This window comes from Falco biarmicus, chromosome 9 (assembly GCF_023638135.1).
Source record: "Falco biarmicus isolate bFalBia1 chromosome 9, bFalBia1.pri, whole genome shotgun sequence".
NCBI classification, from domain to species: Eukaryota; Metazoa; Chordata; class Aves; order Falconiformes; family Falconidae; genus Falco; species Falco biarmicus.
Genome location: NC_079296.1, coordinates 9991414 through 10009747, shown reverse-complemented (window position 1 = coordinate 10009747; position 18334 = coordinate 9991414). Strand labels below are relative to the sequence as shown.

General features: G+C 46.9%; 1 protein-coding gene across 15 annotated transcripts in view; it reads right to left on the bottom strand.

Annotated features, from left to right (window-relative positions):
• The window catches only part of EHMT1 (euchromatic histone lysine methyltransferase 1), a 121463-nt gene that overhangs the window by 33877 nt on the left and 69252 nt on the right, over window positions 1-18334 (bottom strand). For 8 of the 15 annotated variants that reach the window (XM_056351290.1, XM_056351293.1, XM_056351289.1 and 5 more), the window contains exons 3-9: window positions 16939-17495; window positions 14309-14350; window positions 7114-7291; window positions 5516-5652; window positions 4367-4555; window positions 3624-3704; window positions 1448-1688 (exon numbers count right to left, since the gene is read on the bottom strand). In XM_056351290.1, the coding sequence (XP_056207265.1) occupies window positions 1448-1688; window positions 3624-3704; window positions 4367-4555; window positions 5516-5652; window positions 7114-7291; window positions 14309-14350; window positions 16939-17495 (1425 nt within the window). Of the gene's footprint in view, window positions 1-1447; window positions 1689-3623; window positions 3705-4366; window positions 4556-5515; window positions 5653-7113; window positions 7292-14308; window positions 14351-16938; window positions 17496-17686; window positions 17801-18334 lie in introns of all 15 variants that reach the window. The other 7 variants (XM_056351292.1, XM_056351300.1, XM_056351297.1 and 4 more) reach the window with 4 other exon arrangements.

The following is an 18334-nucleotide window of genomic DNA, read 5'->3' as shown; positions in this document are numbered from 1 at the left end:
ACATGGGAAAAAAAAAAAGAAAAAAAAAAAAAGAATAAATGAGACAAGTTCTGCCTCTGAAAGGCACATCTGCCTGCTGTTGTAGGCACCAGCAGCAGCCGAGATGGCACGAGGCAGGGCTGCAACAGGGCTTGGCGCATCCTCCTGCCCCAGCCACTGCCAAGGGCTCCAGGGGCACCCCGGCCAGGCAGAGCCAGCCAGCTCATCACCTGCATCCCACGGAGGGCGAGACAGGCGACATTCCGCTTAATGGAAAGGGGAAAAACATAAAAGCCAAGTTCTGGCTCTTAAGTGAACAAAGCTGCTGCTGGGAAGAGATTGCACGGGGATCCCTGGCTGGGAAGAGACTGCACGGGGATCCCTCGGAGCCTTCACGGGAATTGTCAAATCTCTCTGCGCACCCCTGTTTCGCTTCCTCTCCTGGTTTGCTTCTCCCACTCCAGCTTGGCCAAGAGACTTTTGTTAGCCTGGAAGACTGGCCGCCACCTTTACTGAAAGGGCAGAAAACCAGTTTGCATCTGAAATGAAGAATTAGCTATTTGCTGTGAAAGGGTTCAATGGCCCCCGCTTCGTCTTGAGAAAAGGGCTGCAGTGGGAGGAAGAGGAGCAAGTCAGACAGCTGACAAACCCCAGGCACAGAGTGGCTGAAACATGGTCATTTAGCTCAGAAGTAGCCACAAATCTGCTGATAAAAAAAAAAGGCCTGTTTGCAAAGAATTAGCAAGCACAGAAGAATAAGCCCTTTGATGGCAATGGGTGCATGAAACCTCAATAACAAAGCTGAAGACAGAGCTTCACTCCTGAGACCATCCACTTCTTTTTCCCCATGTTGTTATCTTTCCTGAAGAAGTATCACACCCAGCCTGCACTGCTGGGTCTCCCCACAGCTTTCAGAAGACAAAGGCCACTGAAACTTTCTTTTGAGTGCTGGGTAACTTAGGTCAAACAAGGGTGACCCCCTGAACAACGTCCACACCATGAGCTGGGCCACAGGTAGCTCATTACAAACCTTGCAGCGCTTTCAGAATAAGCAGAGACAACCTGCACATTGCATTCAGCTGGACAAACATCCACACAAAAGCAACTGAGTATCACTCCGGGGTGGTTCTTCCTTTCCCTTCTGCATCTAACCACACTCCCCGAGCTCATGGGACATGAGTCCACGCGGACACAAGTCCGTGAGGTCTTGTTTGGATACTCTAAAATAAAGGGAGCTCATGAACGAAAAAATATTCCTCCAGCATGCCACCTCACATGTGTTCTGCTGTTCAAGTGTGCCCACCAGCAGCTACTGGCAAGTGAGATGCCAGTTCACACCCTGGTTTATCATACACCCTTGTAAAGGAAGAGTGAGCCCTGCCAACAGCCACTGCCTCAGGTCCGTAGCCCTCCACCTGGAAGGCTAATTTCTGTGTAGTTAAGGAACAAACCACAATTAGTTAGTTACCTAGCACACTGGCTTGTTTCTTTTTATTCCTCCGTCTCCTCTTGCGGGTGGGTTTCAGCCATGGACTGTCCGTCTTTCCTTTCCTCTTCAGGAGCTTCTTCTTGACGCTGGACTCTGAGCTCTGAATAACCAGAGAGGCCACGTGCATGTAAGGCATGTTGGCATCAGCGTCCCAGCAGTCCTTTGCGCCCATGCGAAAGAGCCTTCTCGCAGCTTGAGTTGTGCGAAAAGGCCTTAAGGACTGGGGGTTTAAAACCAAGTGGTGCTAAGATGTCTTTAGAACGACGAAAAGGAAACACAAGCACATGTGTGGGTGTATTTCCTGTCATTTCAATAGTGCATGCTTCACTTTCTCTTCCACGTAGGCTCTTACACCACACTCATCACAGTAGTAGCCGAGCACCTCCACGCAGCAAGGCAAGTATGCAGGCACATGCACACTTTTAGCTTCTCCCCAGAAAAACTGTGGGTTTTTCAAACTAAAATATTCACATTGCTCCACAGTCATGCTAGAAAATGCCAACACAACCCCACCTTGCACCTGAAGAGCCACCTTACAGGGTTGGGATGAAGTCTGGGGAATTGAACTTTAGGGTAGCACCAGCCCCCTCCCCGAGCACAGCACATGGTAGCACAGACTAATCATGCAGCAAATATTCAGACATATATGAATCTAAACAGGGTTTGGGTTTAAGAAAATACAGTTGCCTGTGGTGGGTTTTTAAAGTCAACGTGGGACACGGAATCAGGCACCCCAACCCTGTAAGGCAGTCTTCAACGCATCAATCATAAAATTCATGTTCAAACTGGAACTGTCAGCTCCTGATGCTTATCTGTCTCCCACCAAAGCCTACAACAAACCTCCTGCTACCACTAGCAGTCCCTGGATCACACCCTACCTTCATAGGAAGCCGGTGCTGCACCATGCCCTGTTATCAGTGAGGGAAGCCAGGCAAAGGCAGTGCTGAGCCCTGACTCTCCGGGGCAGCTGTCCGGTGTGTCTATGCTGTCCCTGATAACTGTCCCAAAGTGTGGGCTCAGTTGCGCCCTGCCACGTGGCTTACATCAATTGCATGACACTGCTTGTGGGGGAGAGGTTTGCTTTTGAGCCAGTCCCTGTCTGGGGAACTGACTGACTCACCAGATATGAGCAAGAAAAAACCACCGTCTAGGATGTGGAGGTATGACTTGGGAGTTTGGACTTGCAAGTTCAACCTTTGGTTTGAGCTAACGCTACAGATTGGTGTCAGCTACCCAAAGAAAGGGGCAGGCTACACAGCCCCTGCTGCCTGGTCCTCTCTGGCTCCTGTAGTGTCAGAGCACAAGGAACAAGACCCTAAAGTGCTTCAGTGATTCACTTGGTACAGTCATTTTTACCTTCAGCCCAAAACATAAAAAAAATAAAGCCAAGAATTTTCTCAAGGTGACTGAAGAGCTGGGGTGCCTTAAATGCTGGCTCCTCAATTTGAGATGCTGTGGAAAGGGAGCAAAATTTTTAAGTAAAGGGGAGGGCAGGGGACAATCGATGAACAACAATTTAAATTAAAAAAAAATAATTGGGTTCTCTTCACCAGCCATCTAAAAACAAAAAGTAAAAATCACCAGCAGCTGGTGAAAGTCTTGCCCTAGCACTATACAACAACCTCCTAGAGGAGTGTTGTTGTATCTGTCTGTCTGCTATTTGTATGTCTCCCAGATAAGAGCTGCTCATCTGGTGCTGCGAGGTGGCACATCAGATCAACGTGAATTTAGGCTGTGGGCTGGGCCAATGGATTTGTGAACAACTCCACCTGAGCTCCAAAAAGCCACGCAGAGCTTCAGGCTGTAAGAACACGTTGCTGGCTCCCACCACTTGCCAAGTCTGTATCTGAAGAATTTAAGCATCCTTAAATATTTCTACTAACATTCCAATGATTTAAAGCAGACAACGTCTTGTTGAGAACAACATCGGCCCATTAATTAGCATCAGAAAGCAATTAACTGTAACGCAGATCAGGGCTCAGCACCTTGTAGAAAACGATACTCTGTGTGTAGGTGGTTTCCGAGAGTAAGTTTTGTAGAAGAGGCATGAAACTACACCCCTGTGCTCTCTGGCTCTCTCCTTCTGGCAGCAGTGCAAAAGGGAAGTTATTATCAACAGGACAAAGGCTGGAAGACATCTAGCAGCCAGGCTTACCAAGTCAGATTCATCTCCATCTTCCTCCTCCTCCCCAGACTCTCCAGACTCTTGCTCCTCCTCAGACTCACCATCATCAATCTGCAGCCGCCATTTGCCCAAGAACAGAAAAAGTCAGTCAAGCCAGGTGTCTCAAAGTGGAGCATCACCCCATCACCCTGCTGCGCCCAGCACCCAGCCCCAGCCTGCACATGCACCAACAGAATTTCCTCTCCAGGGCAACAACTCCAAGGCTGCTAATGCACGTCATGGTATATTCATGGGGGATTGTAAAGGGAAAAGATCTTTTGACTCCAGAAGCAAGTTTTCCAACCGTATCTTAACTTCCTTCATTATCCAAAACCAGCCTCATGTCTACAGCATGTAGCATGATTTGGGGGGAAAAAAAAAAATAATTAAACTGATTTTAGTGCTTTACCGGCCTGTTACAAGCAAGATCAGGAAGATGTCTCTTACTGGTTCAGTGAATCCCATAACGAAACATGGTGGGGGTTTTGCATGTGTAGTGGACCACAGACCTACCTACATAGCAAGGCTGAAACTGGGGGGTTGGTGGGGAAACTCTCACAGGTGCAGTGGGGAGCAGGAAGTGACCATTGAAAAGTCTCACTACCACTGCTGCACTCTGTGCCATCCTGCAGGCTTAGAAAACCCAGAAATTGCCTCAACTCATGCCAGTCCTACCCCACGTGTACAAGCAGTGCCCCATCTCGCTCCAAGTCTTGCACAGGACATGCGAGTACCTTTCTGGCATTGTCTGCATCGGATGCGCTGTCTTTAGAGGTCCTGTTATCATCTGCAGGAAACATAGCTGCCTGTTCTGCTCCATGATCATCCTCCTCTTCCAACTCATCAGAGTCTTCCTCTTCAGAGTCTACATCTATGCTTTCCCCATTCACATGAGGGCTGGCATCACCCAGGTCCTTTTCGCTCTGAAAGTCATCCAAGCACACAAGCCACAGAGACAACATCAATTCACAGGACAGAGCAGCTGAACGCACCCCAGACCACCTCCGTGCTAGGAGCCCTAAAGCTGCCAGGGGAAGCTGGCTGAATTTCCCTCTGGAGCTCATCAGTGCTGTCAGCAAAGCCAGCCTGAGAGCCTGCCATGTGTCACCTACCCCTGTCAGTCTGGGGACCAAGGAGCCACGAGGAGTCATTCCAGACTCACGTGGCTGTACGAGGCATTAAGGGAAGGCTGCTGGGCAGGAGCCTTCAGACAGAACCCTGCAGTCCAATTCAAACATGGAAGGGCATGTCTGAAGGTCTCTGAGGGAATGGAAAGGGAAGTTAAATCATAGAGGATTTTCACACCACTCCATGAAAGCCTAGCACTGTCCTCCTTGAATTTGAAGACCAAAACTTCAGGGCATGGGTTGCAACAAGAGCAGAATTTGATCTTTTTGATTTTTTTTAAATCAAATTTATTTTCAGTATTTTTTTTTTTCAAAATTTTTTCAAAATTGAAATCGAAAAGGAGTGAGTCCCTGTTTAAACCTTTGTAAGTAACCAGTTGTTTTGCTGCACAACCTCAAGCAGCAACACTATACAGCGTTACCTTGAGGACACTGAAACAAAAAAGTTACCACGTGGGGCATGCCTGCAATCTCTCCACATTTCCACAGGACTCATCAGACAGAAGGGGAACATCCACTGGAAAACGTTTGTTTAAGAGCTGGTATCTAACCAACCCCTCTCAAAAAAACATGTTCAAGGCAGTAAGGCTGCTACAGGCAGGATGCTGTCACCAGAGAGAAGATGCAGACTCAGAATGGAAGATGGCAACCACAGTAAGCCAGCACACTCCTGCCTTTACAGGGGGTTGGTGTGCCAGGACAAGAGACACATATGGTGACGACAAACACGTCCAGCGGGTTCAGTGCTCCCCTTACCTTGGCACCCGCAGAGGAATGAGTTATGCTCTTAAACATCTCAATCATTGTTCTCTGTTTTAACACTTTGGTCTTTTTCTTGGGAACCAGGCTATAGGTTCCCATTCTCCGTTTTTTCTTCCGAGATACTGCAGCAGCTGGAAAAGAGAAGCAAAAAACCCCCAAAGTTTGCTCAGGAATCAAAAGAGTAAAGGACAGAGAGTAGAGGCGGAGAGATGGGGGTAGATCACATTTGAGGGCACGATCTGAGAAAAAGGCTTTCCCCTCCAACTAGTTTATTTACAAGTCAACCAAAAGATGACACAGGCATATGTGCAAACAGACAAAGAGCTTTCTGCCAGGGCTGCAAACCCACCCAAATTCTGAGTACCCTCGCCACGCTCCTTCTGGTCCCTCCATCACCATACATAATATCAAATCCTTAAATTAGCCTGTGTTTGGCAGTACTGCTCCACTGTAGGAGGCTGAATAGAATCCAACTTGCTCAAATAGATACTGCAAGGCTAATAATACCGACTTACAAGGAAAGCAATTGTACAATAACTGAAGAACACACAGGGAAAAGGTACCTGAAATAAAAAGCCGTTTGCCATTTAACCTCATTTCACACCTACTATGAAAGTTTGTTTGATTCCTTTCACTACTTTGATTGGGTCTTAATTTGTTAAGTCTCCCTTCTGGCCTTCTAATCAAATCAGTCATCACACTTCACTGCCTGATGCTGTCTTTGGTGAACACACATCAGAAGGACTCTTAGTATGGGACTCTTTTAAGAATAGCATACAGCAGGGAACAGCCAGCCTCAGTACCAGTATTATCATTTGCAGTTGCACAAACTGTTCCTTGAAAGCATTTCCTCATCTCCCACTATGATGAAATTTCACCAAAAATGTACGAAGAGACCTCTCAAAAGAACGCTGTTAACCCAATTAATTTTATTTATAAGGCTGTAGTTCACAGTAAGCAGTTGTCGCGGTGATATACAAAGCCCTTCAGACCTGACAGAAACATCTTCAGAGCATCACCGAGGAAGACGGGATGGAAGTGTCTCCTCTAACAAAAACCTTTAGCAGAAGAGAGATCCTTGGTGTGTGGTGGTGCCTGACAGAGCAGCACGTCTACCTGCCCACGCCACCTGGGAGGGACCTGCACCCCACGAAACAAGGGAGCACGTGCCATGCAGTCCTTCCCTGTGGAGCAGAAAACTGGTGGACCTCACTTGGGAGGCTGCTTTAACAGGGGACCGCCAGAAGACGCCCTGTACAACACCCAGAGGTGAGCAGAAGGGAGCCCAGGGGACACCAGCATCGCGCTTGCAGCGCAACAGCCACTTGCAGAGAAGCAGCCAGATGAAACGGCCTCTGCCAAGCGAGGTCTGTGGCAGCAGCCCTACCGATGCCAGCAGAAAGGAAACCCCGAAGGACATTCAGTGGGAAAAAGGTACTAACGGAGGCTTCAGTTAACGAGGTTAACCTGCTTCATCTCCCACCTAACCTCCCTCACCTCCCACTTAACCTCCCTCACCTCCCACTCAGCCACACACACACGCAGCTTTGGGAGGTGGGTGCTGCCGAGGACTTTAACTCTCTCCTTTTTACCTGTCTGCGACTTCGTGGTGGCCACATAGCTCTGGTTCTGAGGTAGTGACTGGTGAAGGCCCGGGAGAGAGGGCAACGGCAACGGCTTCCCAAACTCCAGGATGTTTTTGTTGCCTTCCTCCTTGGATTCTTTTTGATCTCTGCTGTCTCTCCCATCTTTGGGGTCTTTACTTGCATGCTGGAAAACAAAACACAGGTAAATTGCACCTCCGCAGTTAAAGAAAAAAATAATAATCAGAAAATAAACTTAATTCCTTTCTCTCAAGCATAATCTTTTGAAGACAGGACCATGCATCCGGAACAAATGCGCACAGCCCCTGCTCTGGCACATAATGGTACTTTGCCTAAAGACTGCAAAACACTCCCAGTCTGCTGCCCGCTCACTGGGTGAAGGCTGCTGCCTTTGAGGGTGAGAGGCTACCTCACAGAGGCAGAGTGGCAGACCCAGAGCAACTGCAGTCACGGAAAGGATCAGACACTATTTACACAGGCATTTGGTTGGCTTTGGAGAAGACGGACAAATGCAACAAATAACATCTATTCCCTGAAACACTCCCCAGGCATGGCTGTCACATCAAGCATGCACAAGAACAGTCTCGCAGAGATGTTTTGGAAAAGCAGGCAGCAACGGGAAGGCATCCTTCCTTTTGGACAGCATTTGGCACCATCAGATCTTAGCAAAGGCTCCCACCTCTAGCCTGGCATACAACAAAACATGGGCAAAGTTGGCATTTGTTTGATGTTGCAGGTTCATGCCACTGGCGCAGCACAGACCTGCCCAAGCTTACTTTAAAGCAGGCACTCCTGACCCAGCTTTTGCAACACCAAACAGAGCAAGCTACAAGCTCCTACTGAAAACCACGAGAATTCTGTAGTTGCCACTGCCCTGCCTGTCGCTGGGGCCAGGCTCCCAGGTCCCAAGGCAGTTTGCACCTCCTCTGACTTGAGCTTGCACTTAAGGCAAAGTTTCATCCAGCATCTTTGGTCAGGAAAGCAGGGTTCCTACAGCTCCACATCCCAGCGCTGCACCTTTGGCAGCAACCACCGTATTAACAGAGCACGGGGCAAATGCTGCCACTCTGACTTGACATTTTACACTGGATTTGCCCCTCTTATGTATTTAACAGATGACCTAGCTGCATCCACGCCTCTCCATACATCTGTCCACTCAGCTGTCAGGTAGGAGGCAGGTTTGGCAAAGATGCTCCACAAAACCAAAAGCACAGTTAGCAGACCATGAGGTCTGCAGTGGCAATGTTTTAGTGCTGCTCCATTTGCAGGAAAATACTTCCTATGGGACTTCTGAAGCAACAGCTGAAATACCAAAACAGAAGAGAGGAACCCAAGCAAACGAAAGATAGGAATAAAAAGAAGCAAGAAATAAAAACACTCTTTAAAGTCCAGGTTCAGATAGGCGCTCTCAGACACTGCTTTCAAGTGATGTGACCTTGTGAACAAATGGGGAAGCGACTGATTCTCATAATTATGGCTCTGCCACGTGCACACTGCTGGCAGAAAGCAAGGACTCGGTCACAGACAGAAAAGCCATAATGATAATCAAAAATGACCTGCATAAAAAGGCCATCAAACTGCCAATGAGTCCTGCATCAAGCCCATAACTTATGGCTGAATTGCCACATCTTCTCTTAAAAGGCATCTAGTCTTGGATTAACAATTTCAAAGACAATAAATCTACCATATCCTTTGATATGTTGTTCCAATGCTTAATTGCTCTCGCTGTCAAATAATTAAATGCATTATGCTTTTTCAACTAAATTAAAAAGCCCTGTATCATCAGAAACTCTCACCCCAAGCAGATACTTATAGACTATGGCCAACTTCCTTTTTAAAAAAAAACCACCCAACTTTCTCTTCAGTAAGTTTAATAGAATGAGCAAATTAAGTGTCCATAGGATCATTTTCTGGACACTGAATCACTTCTGAGACTGCTCCCACTTGTTCTACCCCTTCAAAATGTACGTCAGGAGTGCTGGGCACAGTATACCAATGATAGTCTCAACAATACTATTTATACTTCTTAAAATTCCCTAGTTTACAGATCTAAAGGTTAACGGTAACTCTTGGCTACAAGATTATTCTGAGAATTCCCAAGTCCCCTGGAACATCCACTGCTTTCCATTTTTAACTTAAAATTAGAAAAATGAGCTTGGGAGAGGCAGATCTGACACAGAGCTGCCTGCAACAAGTATAAGCAAGGGCTGCATTTTTTGTTCTTTAAGTGCAGGTTCTTGCAACTGGTCTCTGATAAAATGTGCTGCTACTCCAAAACATCAAGAATTCACATTCAGACCATGCCAGATGGTTTGGAAGAACGTAATCAAATTTTAAATGAAAAACTAGTATGTTATTAGCTTGGGGTTTTTCTCTCCCCCTGTAATTACAGTATGGAAATAAATTTAAAATCTTCAATAGGGCTGCTAGACAACTGTTAAATGTGACTTTTTCATGGCAATTCCAGTAAACTAGTTTTTTAAACCAAATTAAGCCTTGTGAGATCTGGATTATTACTCGGAGGCATATGCAGTAATGTTAAAGAACACGAATTCCCACAGAGAGGTGACCAGATCTCTCAGGAAGCCTGATGGGATGGGAAGCTGAGCAGGCCAGCAGTAAAACATATGTATCTCACACACACACACGTGTGTTTGTGTATAAATATATATATATATAAATATTAATCTAAGGATTATAATAAAAAGGATCAGCAAAGATTTGAAAGCACTTACACTGAGTCTTCTCACCATCTTTCATCATTCTTAGCTAGATAGAAGTTTTTACTGTTCTGTTTTTTTTTTTAACCAGAATTTTACTGTTCTGATTAAATTTTACTCTTCCAGCAAGTAAGAGTGTTCAGTGGATGAAACTTTGTATTCTTTTCGCATTTCTAATGTCTCTGAATTCTGCCACTTCCTTAACTCCAGCCTGTAGGTACAGCCCATCCTGGTCTCCAACACTGAGCCTTTATGCTCTGCTCTATCTGCTCCAAATGTAAATGCTGCTCCCAGATTACAGCAATCCACTTAAACGCAAAGCTCACAAATCCACCTGCAAGCCCCCAGCACCATCAGATGACTTCTCAAAAGACTGCACATCCATTTAGCTCCACCAAGTTCCCTGCTAGGGAAAAGGCTGTCCAAGGAAAACCTCAGGTCAAGGTTTCTCCTGCAGAAGAGGCAGGGCAGGCAGAGCAGCCACCTCCAGCCCTGCCACCCCATGCCCCTGCCCCAGGTTGGTAGGACCCATCTCCAAGCCACCTCTGTGGGCTACACAGTCACTGGCACAGCTGATAGCAGTGAACGCTCCTTCTTCCAGTTTCATGATGGATGGGTTCCTCCTGCCTTCCCGGTTCCTAGCACAAGCACAGCATCAAGCAGGTACCTATAAAACTGCTTGCAGCTCAGGATCCATCCCAAGCAAACTCTTGCTCCTTGGCTTACAGCCTCTCTTACCTTTTAACAGCAGAGGACACTCGTGCTGGCAAAGCACAAAGGGGGCTGCCAACAGCAGGCACTTCAAAGAACCCAGTGGAGCTGATTGCTAGTCAACATCTACACATCCAATTTGCTGTGACAAATGCTAACACGCCCCTGCTTCATTTTCTGAAGATCCAGAGTCCTGTGCTAAAGGTGGAAAATGCAGACCAGCAATGCCGGAGCCTGCACCAGAAGCGACCACGCCGGGAAAGCGACGCACGGCTGTCAGTGATCTGTTGGGCACGGACTGATCTGCCAAGAATACTAACGAGGCCACGCACACTTTGAGTTGCCCACATTTTTAACTAAGCAGACTCCTACACCCAGAAATTGGATGAAGATCATCTTCCTTCCCTTAAACCAACAAACATTCAAGAGAGCAGAGGTGCTTTCATCTAACACCTACATGGGCTCCACTGCAAACAGCAAAATTAGAAGCAAGAAGCACTATTCCTGACCCTTGTAAACGCCACTGCTGTGTGTTATCCTTGTCCAAAGCAGCCATGGTCTTTTTCTTTTCCCCTCAATTATATTTAACAGTCAAGCACAGTTTTCATCTCCAGTTTTAAAGAAGCACGGTGAGGAGAATCCCATGCAAAGGCAACTTCAGTCTGAGCTCCCTGTGTTCACATGTTGTCCTAACCACCACACGTGTGGGCCACTGAAGGCCAAGAAAGGACCAAAAACAATAGAGAAAGAAAGTAACTGTGTCACTACATCTTCATTTCTTGCAGCTTCTCACGTGGTATCAGCTCATTCCATGGAAAAGGCTGTAACGTCACTATTTCATGTTGGGCATTGCAAGGAATAGCCAAGTAGCTGAAGACAGCTATTCCAAGGCTCAGGCCAGCATTTCTAGAGATGCTTGTGTCTGGAAACAGCAAAAATGGGACCACAACTATGTCCGACACCACTGGGAGAAAAATAATCAAGCAAACTGCTTAGGCTGGGACATGAACAGAGAATTTTACATGTTTATAAATATTAAACTCAAGTGCTCTCTACATTTTAATAGGATCGACCATGTTTCTATTATTGGCACTTAAGTCCCCTACCGCAGCAGGAAGAAGTTACTAAAAATGGCAAAAGACAGAATATCCCTTTTTTTTTTAGCCTTCCCCAAAGCAAAAATACAGAATAAACAAACCTTACTAATTAAACCCCACGCTAATTTGATAGACTGCACGCTGCATTCTTACCACAGCCCAGCAATTAAGAGGTCTTTCTATTACCAAATCAAGCAAGCTAGGAACAACCGAAGAGAAGCCAGACCAGAACTCCATCCGTGTGCTGCTGCAAGGATGCAACGACACCGGCAAAAGTCCCGCAGGTCCTGCTTTGGAGCAGAGCAGCTTTGACGAGTGCCGCAGGAGTGCTGTTCGCTCTCGACACCTGAAACCATCTCCAGCTTAGATATACGAGCTGCCTTATTTCTCTTCTTTTAAGGACTTTCATCTCCAGCACAGTACGAGCTTGAAACCAAAGCCAACTAGCCAGGAGGACTAAACTAACTGCCACCGCCACCGGGCAACACAGCAGCTGTCACGGAGCAACCCGCTTCTCTCCATCCATCACGCAGAGGGGTAACGAGATTTGTACCAAGGCGCTGCCTTTGAACACCACAAAGCAGCAGCTCCCAGGGGTATCTGCCTCTAACAACTGGTGAATGATATTTAAGCAAGAAATATCAGCCTGCTATAAAAAATTTATCACAAGCAGATGACAGCGCCTGTAGGAGCTGTAGTGGTGTTACTCTCCCTTTCCTCCACTGCTGCAGAATTACACTTTTCACCACCAAATTTCAGCGCAGCTGCCTGGGGATTCCAGCCACTGCCTAAGCCTTACCCTGGAGCAATAAAAAAAACCTGCATGGCTTTGGTCTTCATCTAGACCAAACAAGCTGCCAGGCTGATCCACCTATTAACGCCCTTTTATCTGCAGATTAACAAGCCCATTAGAAGCGGGATTCTGGTGCGACTTGGTTACAATTTGTGTGCGGTCATATCTGCATAAAATCGTAGCAGTTTAGGCTGCCAGGCAGACTTGCTTAAGTGTAGACGTTCCTAAACCAAGCTACAAACATGCATTTAATGGATTTCCGAACTTGCATCGTTCAGAGGTGTGTGCTCTGCTGGGTCAGGGGGAGGACACCCCACTCCTCATCCCTGTGCCCTCCTAGATGGAGCAGCTCCAGAGGAAGGGAGTGTCACACACCAGTCAAAATGAAACCGGGTAACACAAACCAGTTTCCACAGCAAGCCTCCTGACAGAAACAGGTCTGCTGGTGACCTGGGACTGGGACAGTTATTTCTGAGGGCTGTGGTCAGCAGCTGGAGCAGCCACCCAGCCAGTGTGGCCGTGTCAGCAGCACAAGCACAACCAGTTAAATATACAATTAAAAGTACTGCGCAATAGCGTTCATTTTCTACCTTCCTCTGCAGTAAACCCTCTACATAAGAAGTCCAGGGGTAGCCTATAGCCTCATCATGCCTGAAGATTTCCCACAGGGGATATTAAGCTGTGGCCAAGCTCACAAACATGGACTTTGCACTGTCAGTCTGCCTGCGCACACCTGGGTACCCATCTGGAGAGGGTTCCTTGATGGGTGCACCTTCCAGGTCCAGACAAGCTGACCGCAGCATTGCAATCAGATGCAGACTCTATCTCACTCTGCTCTGTACTCTCTTTTTATTTTTTTCCCCCCAAGGAGACAGTATCTCCATCACCATTTGAGTTTTCTGCATATTAGAAGGTCTTAGCCTGCTGAGCAATCCCAGATGCTTGCGAACCACCAACTGCCGCCTGCCTGGCCCCCAGAGATGAACATGAGATGTTCTTAGGCCAGGAGCTCCTGCAGAGCATCCCACAGACCTTGTCAGCACACTGCTGCAAGTACTGCTGGACATTGACATGGAAAACAATACAGCAACAGCAACACCTGTGTGCACACAGAAAGAAAGCAGTTTACCAGTCCTGGGGTCAGATATTTAGTGGCAACGCTGCTTAAAGGTATAGTTTGATGCATACCGGTAGAAACACCAACACAAGCAAAGTGTCTCCTGCTCCAAGCTCCTCTTTCCTTCCTTCCCAGGCTTTGTCTCCGCTAGTTAAACTGGTACTCTACATTTTGGACTCACACTGTGAATCAGGCTGAGAGATTAATGTCATGGATTTCTGCACTATTTCTTCTGACAGTTCAGTTCCCCTGACCCCATCCTCTGCACAGCATAAAAAAATACCCCCAGGGACACACACCTCAAACTACAGCCTCGTGGTCACCACATAATGAATGGATACGTAACTTGGAATTCCCAATTCAGCCACCTGCTCTTCCTACCTCAAGAGAGAACTAAGCATGCTTTCACTACCTTTACCATCCTTTATCCCTTCCAGACACGTCTTAGTGGTATTAAGCTCAGAAACTGGAGTTTCTAAGCAGGAGGGGCCTTCTCCAAGCACAGGACACACACACACACAGGCATACACTTGCCTTTCAGTCTGTTGCCTGGCCCTGGAAACCTTTGAGTTCTTAATGGGATTGTAAATGAATGAGGAAGTAAAGAAAGATTATTCCAAAAGGTGCAAAACTTGTGCAACTGCGCTATTCAGAAGGGGAGCAGAAATGATGCTGCCAAAAACTCTTCTGAGGTCTCTGTTCAAAAACCACCTTAACATGCAACAATATCAATTAAAACTGTCACCTGTTTCAGATTCAGCTTCGATCCCAATTCAGGAAGCAACTCCTAAACAGAGAAAAAGCTGGTTAAATTTGTGAGAAAATTATTTTCTTCCTTTCAAAGACCAATCCACATGCGCAGGAAAAGGCTACCAAGGTCCCCTGACAGCTATTGGATTACAGAAAATAACTTCTTGGCCCCAGTGGGTTTCTGCAGGAGCCAGTGGGAACAAATGTTTACACCCTGCAAACAACAAAATACCTTCCTCCCCTCCTCCAGGCAGCACAGGTCAGCAAGAACAGTCTACCAAGAAAACAACAATGCTTTAAAAAATATTAGCGAAGAAAATTACTGTGTACTGTAACGTCAATTCTGGGTGATTTCCACAATTTATTTCCTGGAATACAGCACCTGCTATGGTGGTGTTTTTGAAGGGGAAAAAGTATGAACGTGGAGGGTGGTGCGTGAAAAGTGACTGCAGTGCCGTGCTGCCGAGCCTCTTACAAGCAGCTCAACAGAGAAATCATCAGGACAGGAAAATGACAACTAGCAAGGACTCTGCTACCAAAAGAAAATAGCATGTAAATTCGAAAGACAATGGGGAAAAATTAGGCAGCAATTATCAGGAAGGCTGAACAAAACAGCTGTTTCATTGTCTTGCAGACACGAGATCAAATCTTGGTTTCACATTCAGATGCTAAGGCTTGAGCAGAGCACATGGGAACAGCCTCTTCTTACCACCCTCCCTGCGAATTTTGTTTCTCTCCCTATTTTAAGCCCCAGGGCAATGGGCAGAGGTGCTGAGGACAAGCTGTGCACCCAACAACTGCATGTTTCAGTTTTTGAAGCCACTGTTACTGTGTGAGCAAGTAATGATCAACAGCATGGTCACAGCCACTCCAGCACCCGCGCACTGCAAGCCTTCGTAGACGCAGCACACAGCTTTCTAGAGACAAACCTTGAAGCCCAAGGGGCTGCACAAAAATATTCTTTTGATGTATCATCAAATATGAATGAAGAAAACACTCCCTCCTAACCTCGCACTCATCTTTTAGAAGGGAATTGCCTCTTTCAATTGCTCAGCCCCAAGGGATCCCTCCCTGTCAAATTCCACAAGGGTCTGGGGGTTTGCCCGGCCTAATTTAAGCGCACAACAGGCTGCTGGAGGAAAGCTGAGAGGCAGTTTTGGTCGCAAAGCCTTGTTTGGGTAGGAGACAGCCTTCTGCGAGCTTTTCATCAGGCTGCATGTACTGCATCTGGGCTTCCCTGCCTGCTAGCCAGAAAACACAGCAGGGGTGCAGGAGCGAGAGAACCTAAATGCAATCAGGGGAAGAGAGAGGGGAAATCAGCGGTTTAGGAGAATGGTTGAGAAATCATAGCAGGCGTGGTTTCTGCCCTCCTGCTGAGGCTGGGTGCCCATGAGGTTTATAATCTTGATGTGCTCTTTGGACTCCCACCTGCTTCCGGAGGCACAGGTGGTGCCACAGCCAAGGGCACCTTTCCCCATCTGTGGCTGGCTAGGAGCCACCCATCTTTTTTTTTCTCCTGCCTTCCCCTACTCCAAACCACAGCGATTCACAGCTTTGAGACCTTCACCTTGTATTATTGCTGAGCTGCAACACGTGGGTGCCACCTGAGGATCACTTTGCATGTGCTGGGCCATGACATGCTGGGAGCTAACGACAATCCATTGCACCAACCCCTACGAAGCTGCAGCAGCTTCCCATTTATTTCTGGGTGTGACTCACATTGCCAAGCAAGGCTCGTAATCCTTTCCTAGGTGCAGGATACCTAAAGGCCAGCCTCTCTCCATCATTAGCACAATGAGAGGATCTAGCTCACTGCAGCTAAATATAAAGCGTCACAGGGCTGGAGACCAAGTGCTCACAGTGGAGATCTGCCTGTTCCAGTATCCATTCCCTACCTTTGGCAAAAGAACCCAAAAATAACCAAAAGAACCAAACTTGGCCAGTGACAAAGTCCCGTTTCTGTTCACCCTGCTACAACATCAATGCACCAGATGACTTCCCATCTCCTTTTGCCTCCTAGAAAAAAAGGCAGAACTCTGTTTAAGCGATGGTAAATCCACCCCTAAGCATTCTGGAGTGAAGATTTCTGAACAAGTTGCATTACTGCAGGCAACAGAGAGAGAGAAAACATCATCTGGTTTACCACTGTAACGATATGGCAATGCAATCAAGTTGCCTAACATATCAGCTTCTTGACAGCTTCCGAGCTTAGGAGAAGCCTCAAGTTAACACGCTATGCTTAATTTCCTTTGGGTCAAACTTGTAAGAAATATAATTTGTTTCACAAGCAGCTCTGGATTTCAGCTGATGGCTGATGAGCGATACAGCCAAGAGAGAAAGGCCATTTAGTGTCTCACATAAATCTGTCGGAGAAGGTAATTGATCAATTACATATTTAGAAACACACTGGGGAAGAGGGCTGATGGTAGCCATGTGACTGTTTTAACACCTCTGTCTCTCTGTAGGAAGAGAGGGAAAAAACAGAAATAAAATATATGCAATAAAAAAATAATCAATCCACTCAGCAGGACACCTCCGAACTGCAGGTGTTCCCAATGCAGCAAGGTATCCCTCTCACACACACAGAGCAAGCCAAGAGCAATCGCAGCAGCCCATATACATTACCAGGCTAGGGGTGGGTTTAGGCATTGTCTTCCGTGCTCTGTGGACCTTGACTTCAGCGTTAGCAGCGGTGGCCTTTTTAGCATCCATGTCCTTACTGCCCTCCCCGAGCTTGGCTGGCATCGTGGCTTGCATCTGAGAAAAGGAGCCCACAGTTCTCCCTTTGCTTGCTCCTCCTGGAAGGGTTTTTGCAGCATGGCCGGTGAGAGAAGCAAAGGTGCTGGTAGTCCTTAGAGGTTGCTCCTGTGCCATCTGCTTGGTTAGAATATATCCATTGCTCCCTGTTACAGAAGTCTGTGTGAAGTCATTAGCTTTCATATGGTTTTGCTTCCCAGTCTCGCCATCTCGTTCAGAAATGCCATTTTCTGCTATCCTATTTAATTTAGTACTGGAGTCCTGCTGGCTCACTTTCGTATTGTCCTGAGTGTTTTTAGCTGGGTTTGGGTGGCTACCAGCTTCACTGTGCTCACAGGAACCATTGGTTTCACCGTCTACTGCCATTTTTGGTTCCCCCGCTTGCTTTTCTGTAGCACTTTCATCTGCAGCCATGGCATTAAACCCTGGAGAAAAAGGGAGGGTAAGGAGGAAGAGAGGAGGAAGAAAAGGGTCACAAGCAGTATCAACACTCCAAAAAGAAGGTACAGCTACTTACAGTGGCTAACGAAGAACAAATCTCTCCTCCAGAACACTGCTTGCTATATGTATAAAGATATATTACACATATATCTCTCCATTTAGGTTGCTTACCTACCTGACTGGCTTGCCTGGATCCTCAGATGGTGAAAACTGGGGTGGGTGGCTCAGTTGAAAGCAGTGCACTCACTCTCACTTGCCTCAGCTGCAGATGTGGCCATTTATTCCCCAACTATGGATTTTTCAAGGTAAATATTATCTTTAGCTTTTCCAATAACTACATTTATTGGACCATATGTCAACACCTCGCATGTCAAACAAAATGCTGTCCAATCTCCCATTCAGATCTCTGGCAAAGCTCTTCACAATGCCAGACTGAGACAAGAAAAGCCTGCTGGTGGGGCTGTATGGGTGAGCTCTTGTGGCACAGACACAGCTGAGCAGCCAAATGTCTACATCAGGGCTCTGCCACTACATGAAACATTGCAAGGAATAACCCCCTGGCCATCACAGCTCTCCTGGCAATGCTGTCCACTGGAGACTGGCTCTTGCGCTGGGATGAAGCAGCGCAGGAGCAGTGTCATTTCAGAGGCAACAGCCAGAGTAAAGACAGGAGCGAAGCATGTTAATGCAATCCTAGACTAAAATAATTACATGATTCAAATGCAGCATGACTGACTAAAAGCTCATGCACAGATAAACCAGGAGTGTCCATGTAAAAAGACTGGGTTTTTTCCTTCTTTCCAAACATTCTTCCCCCATCGAT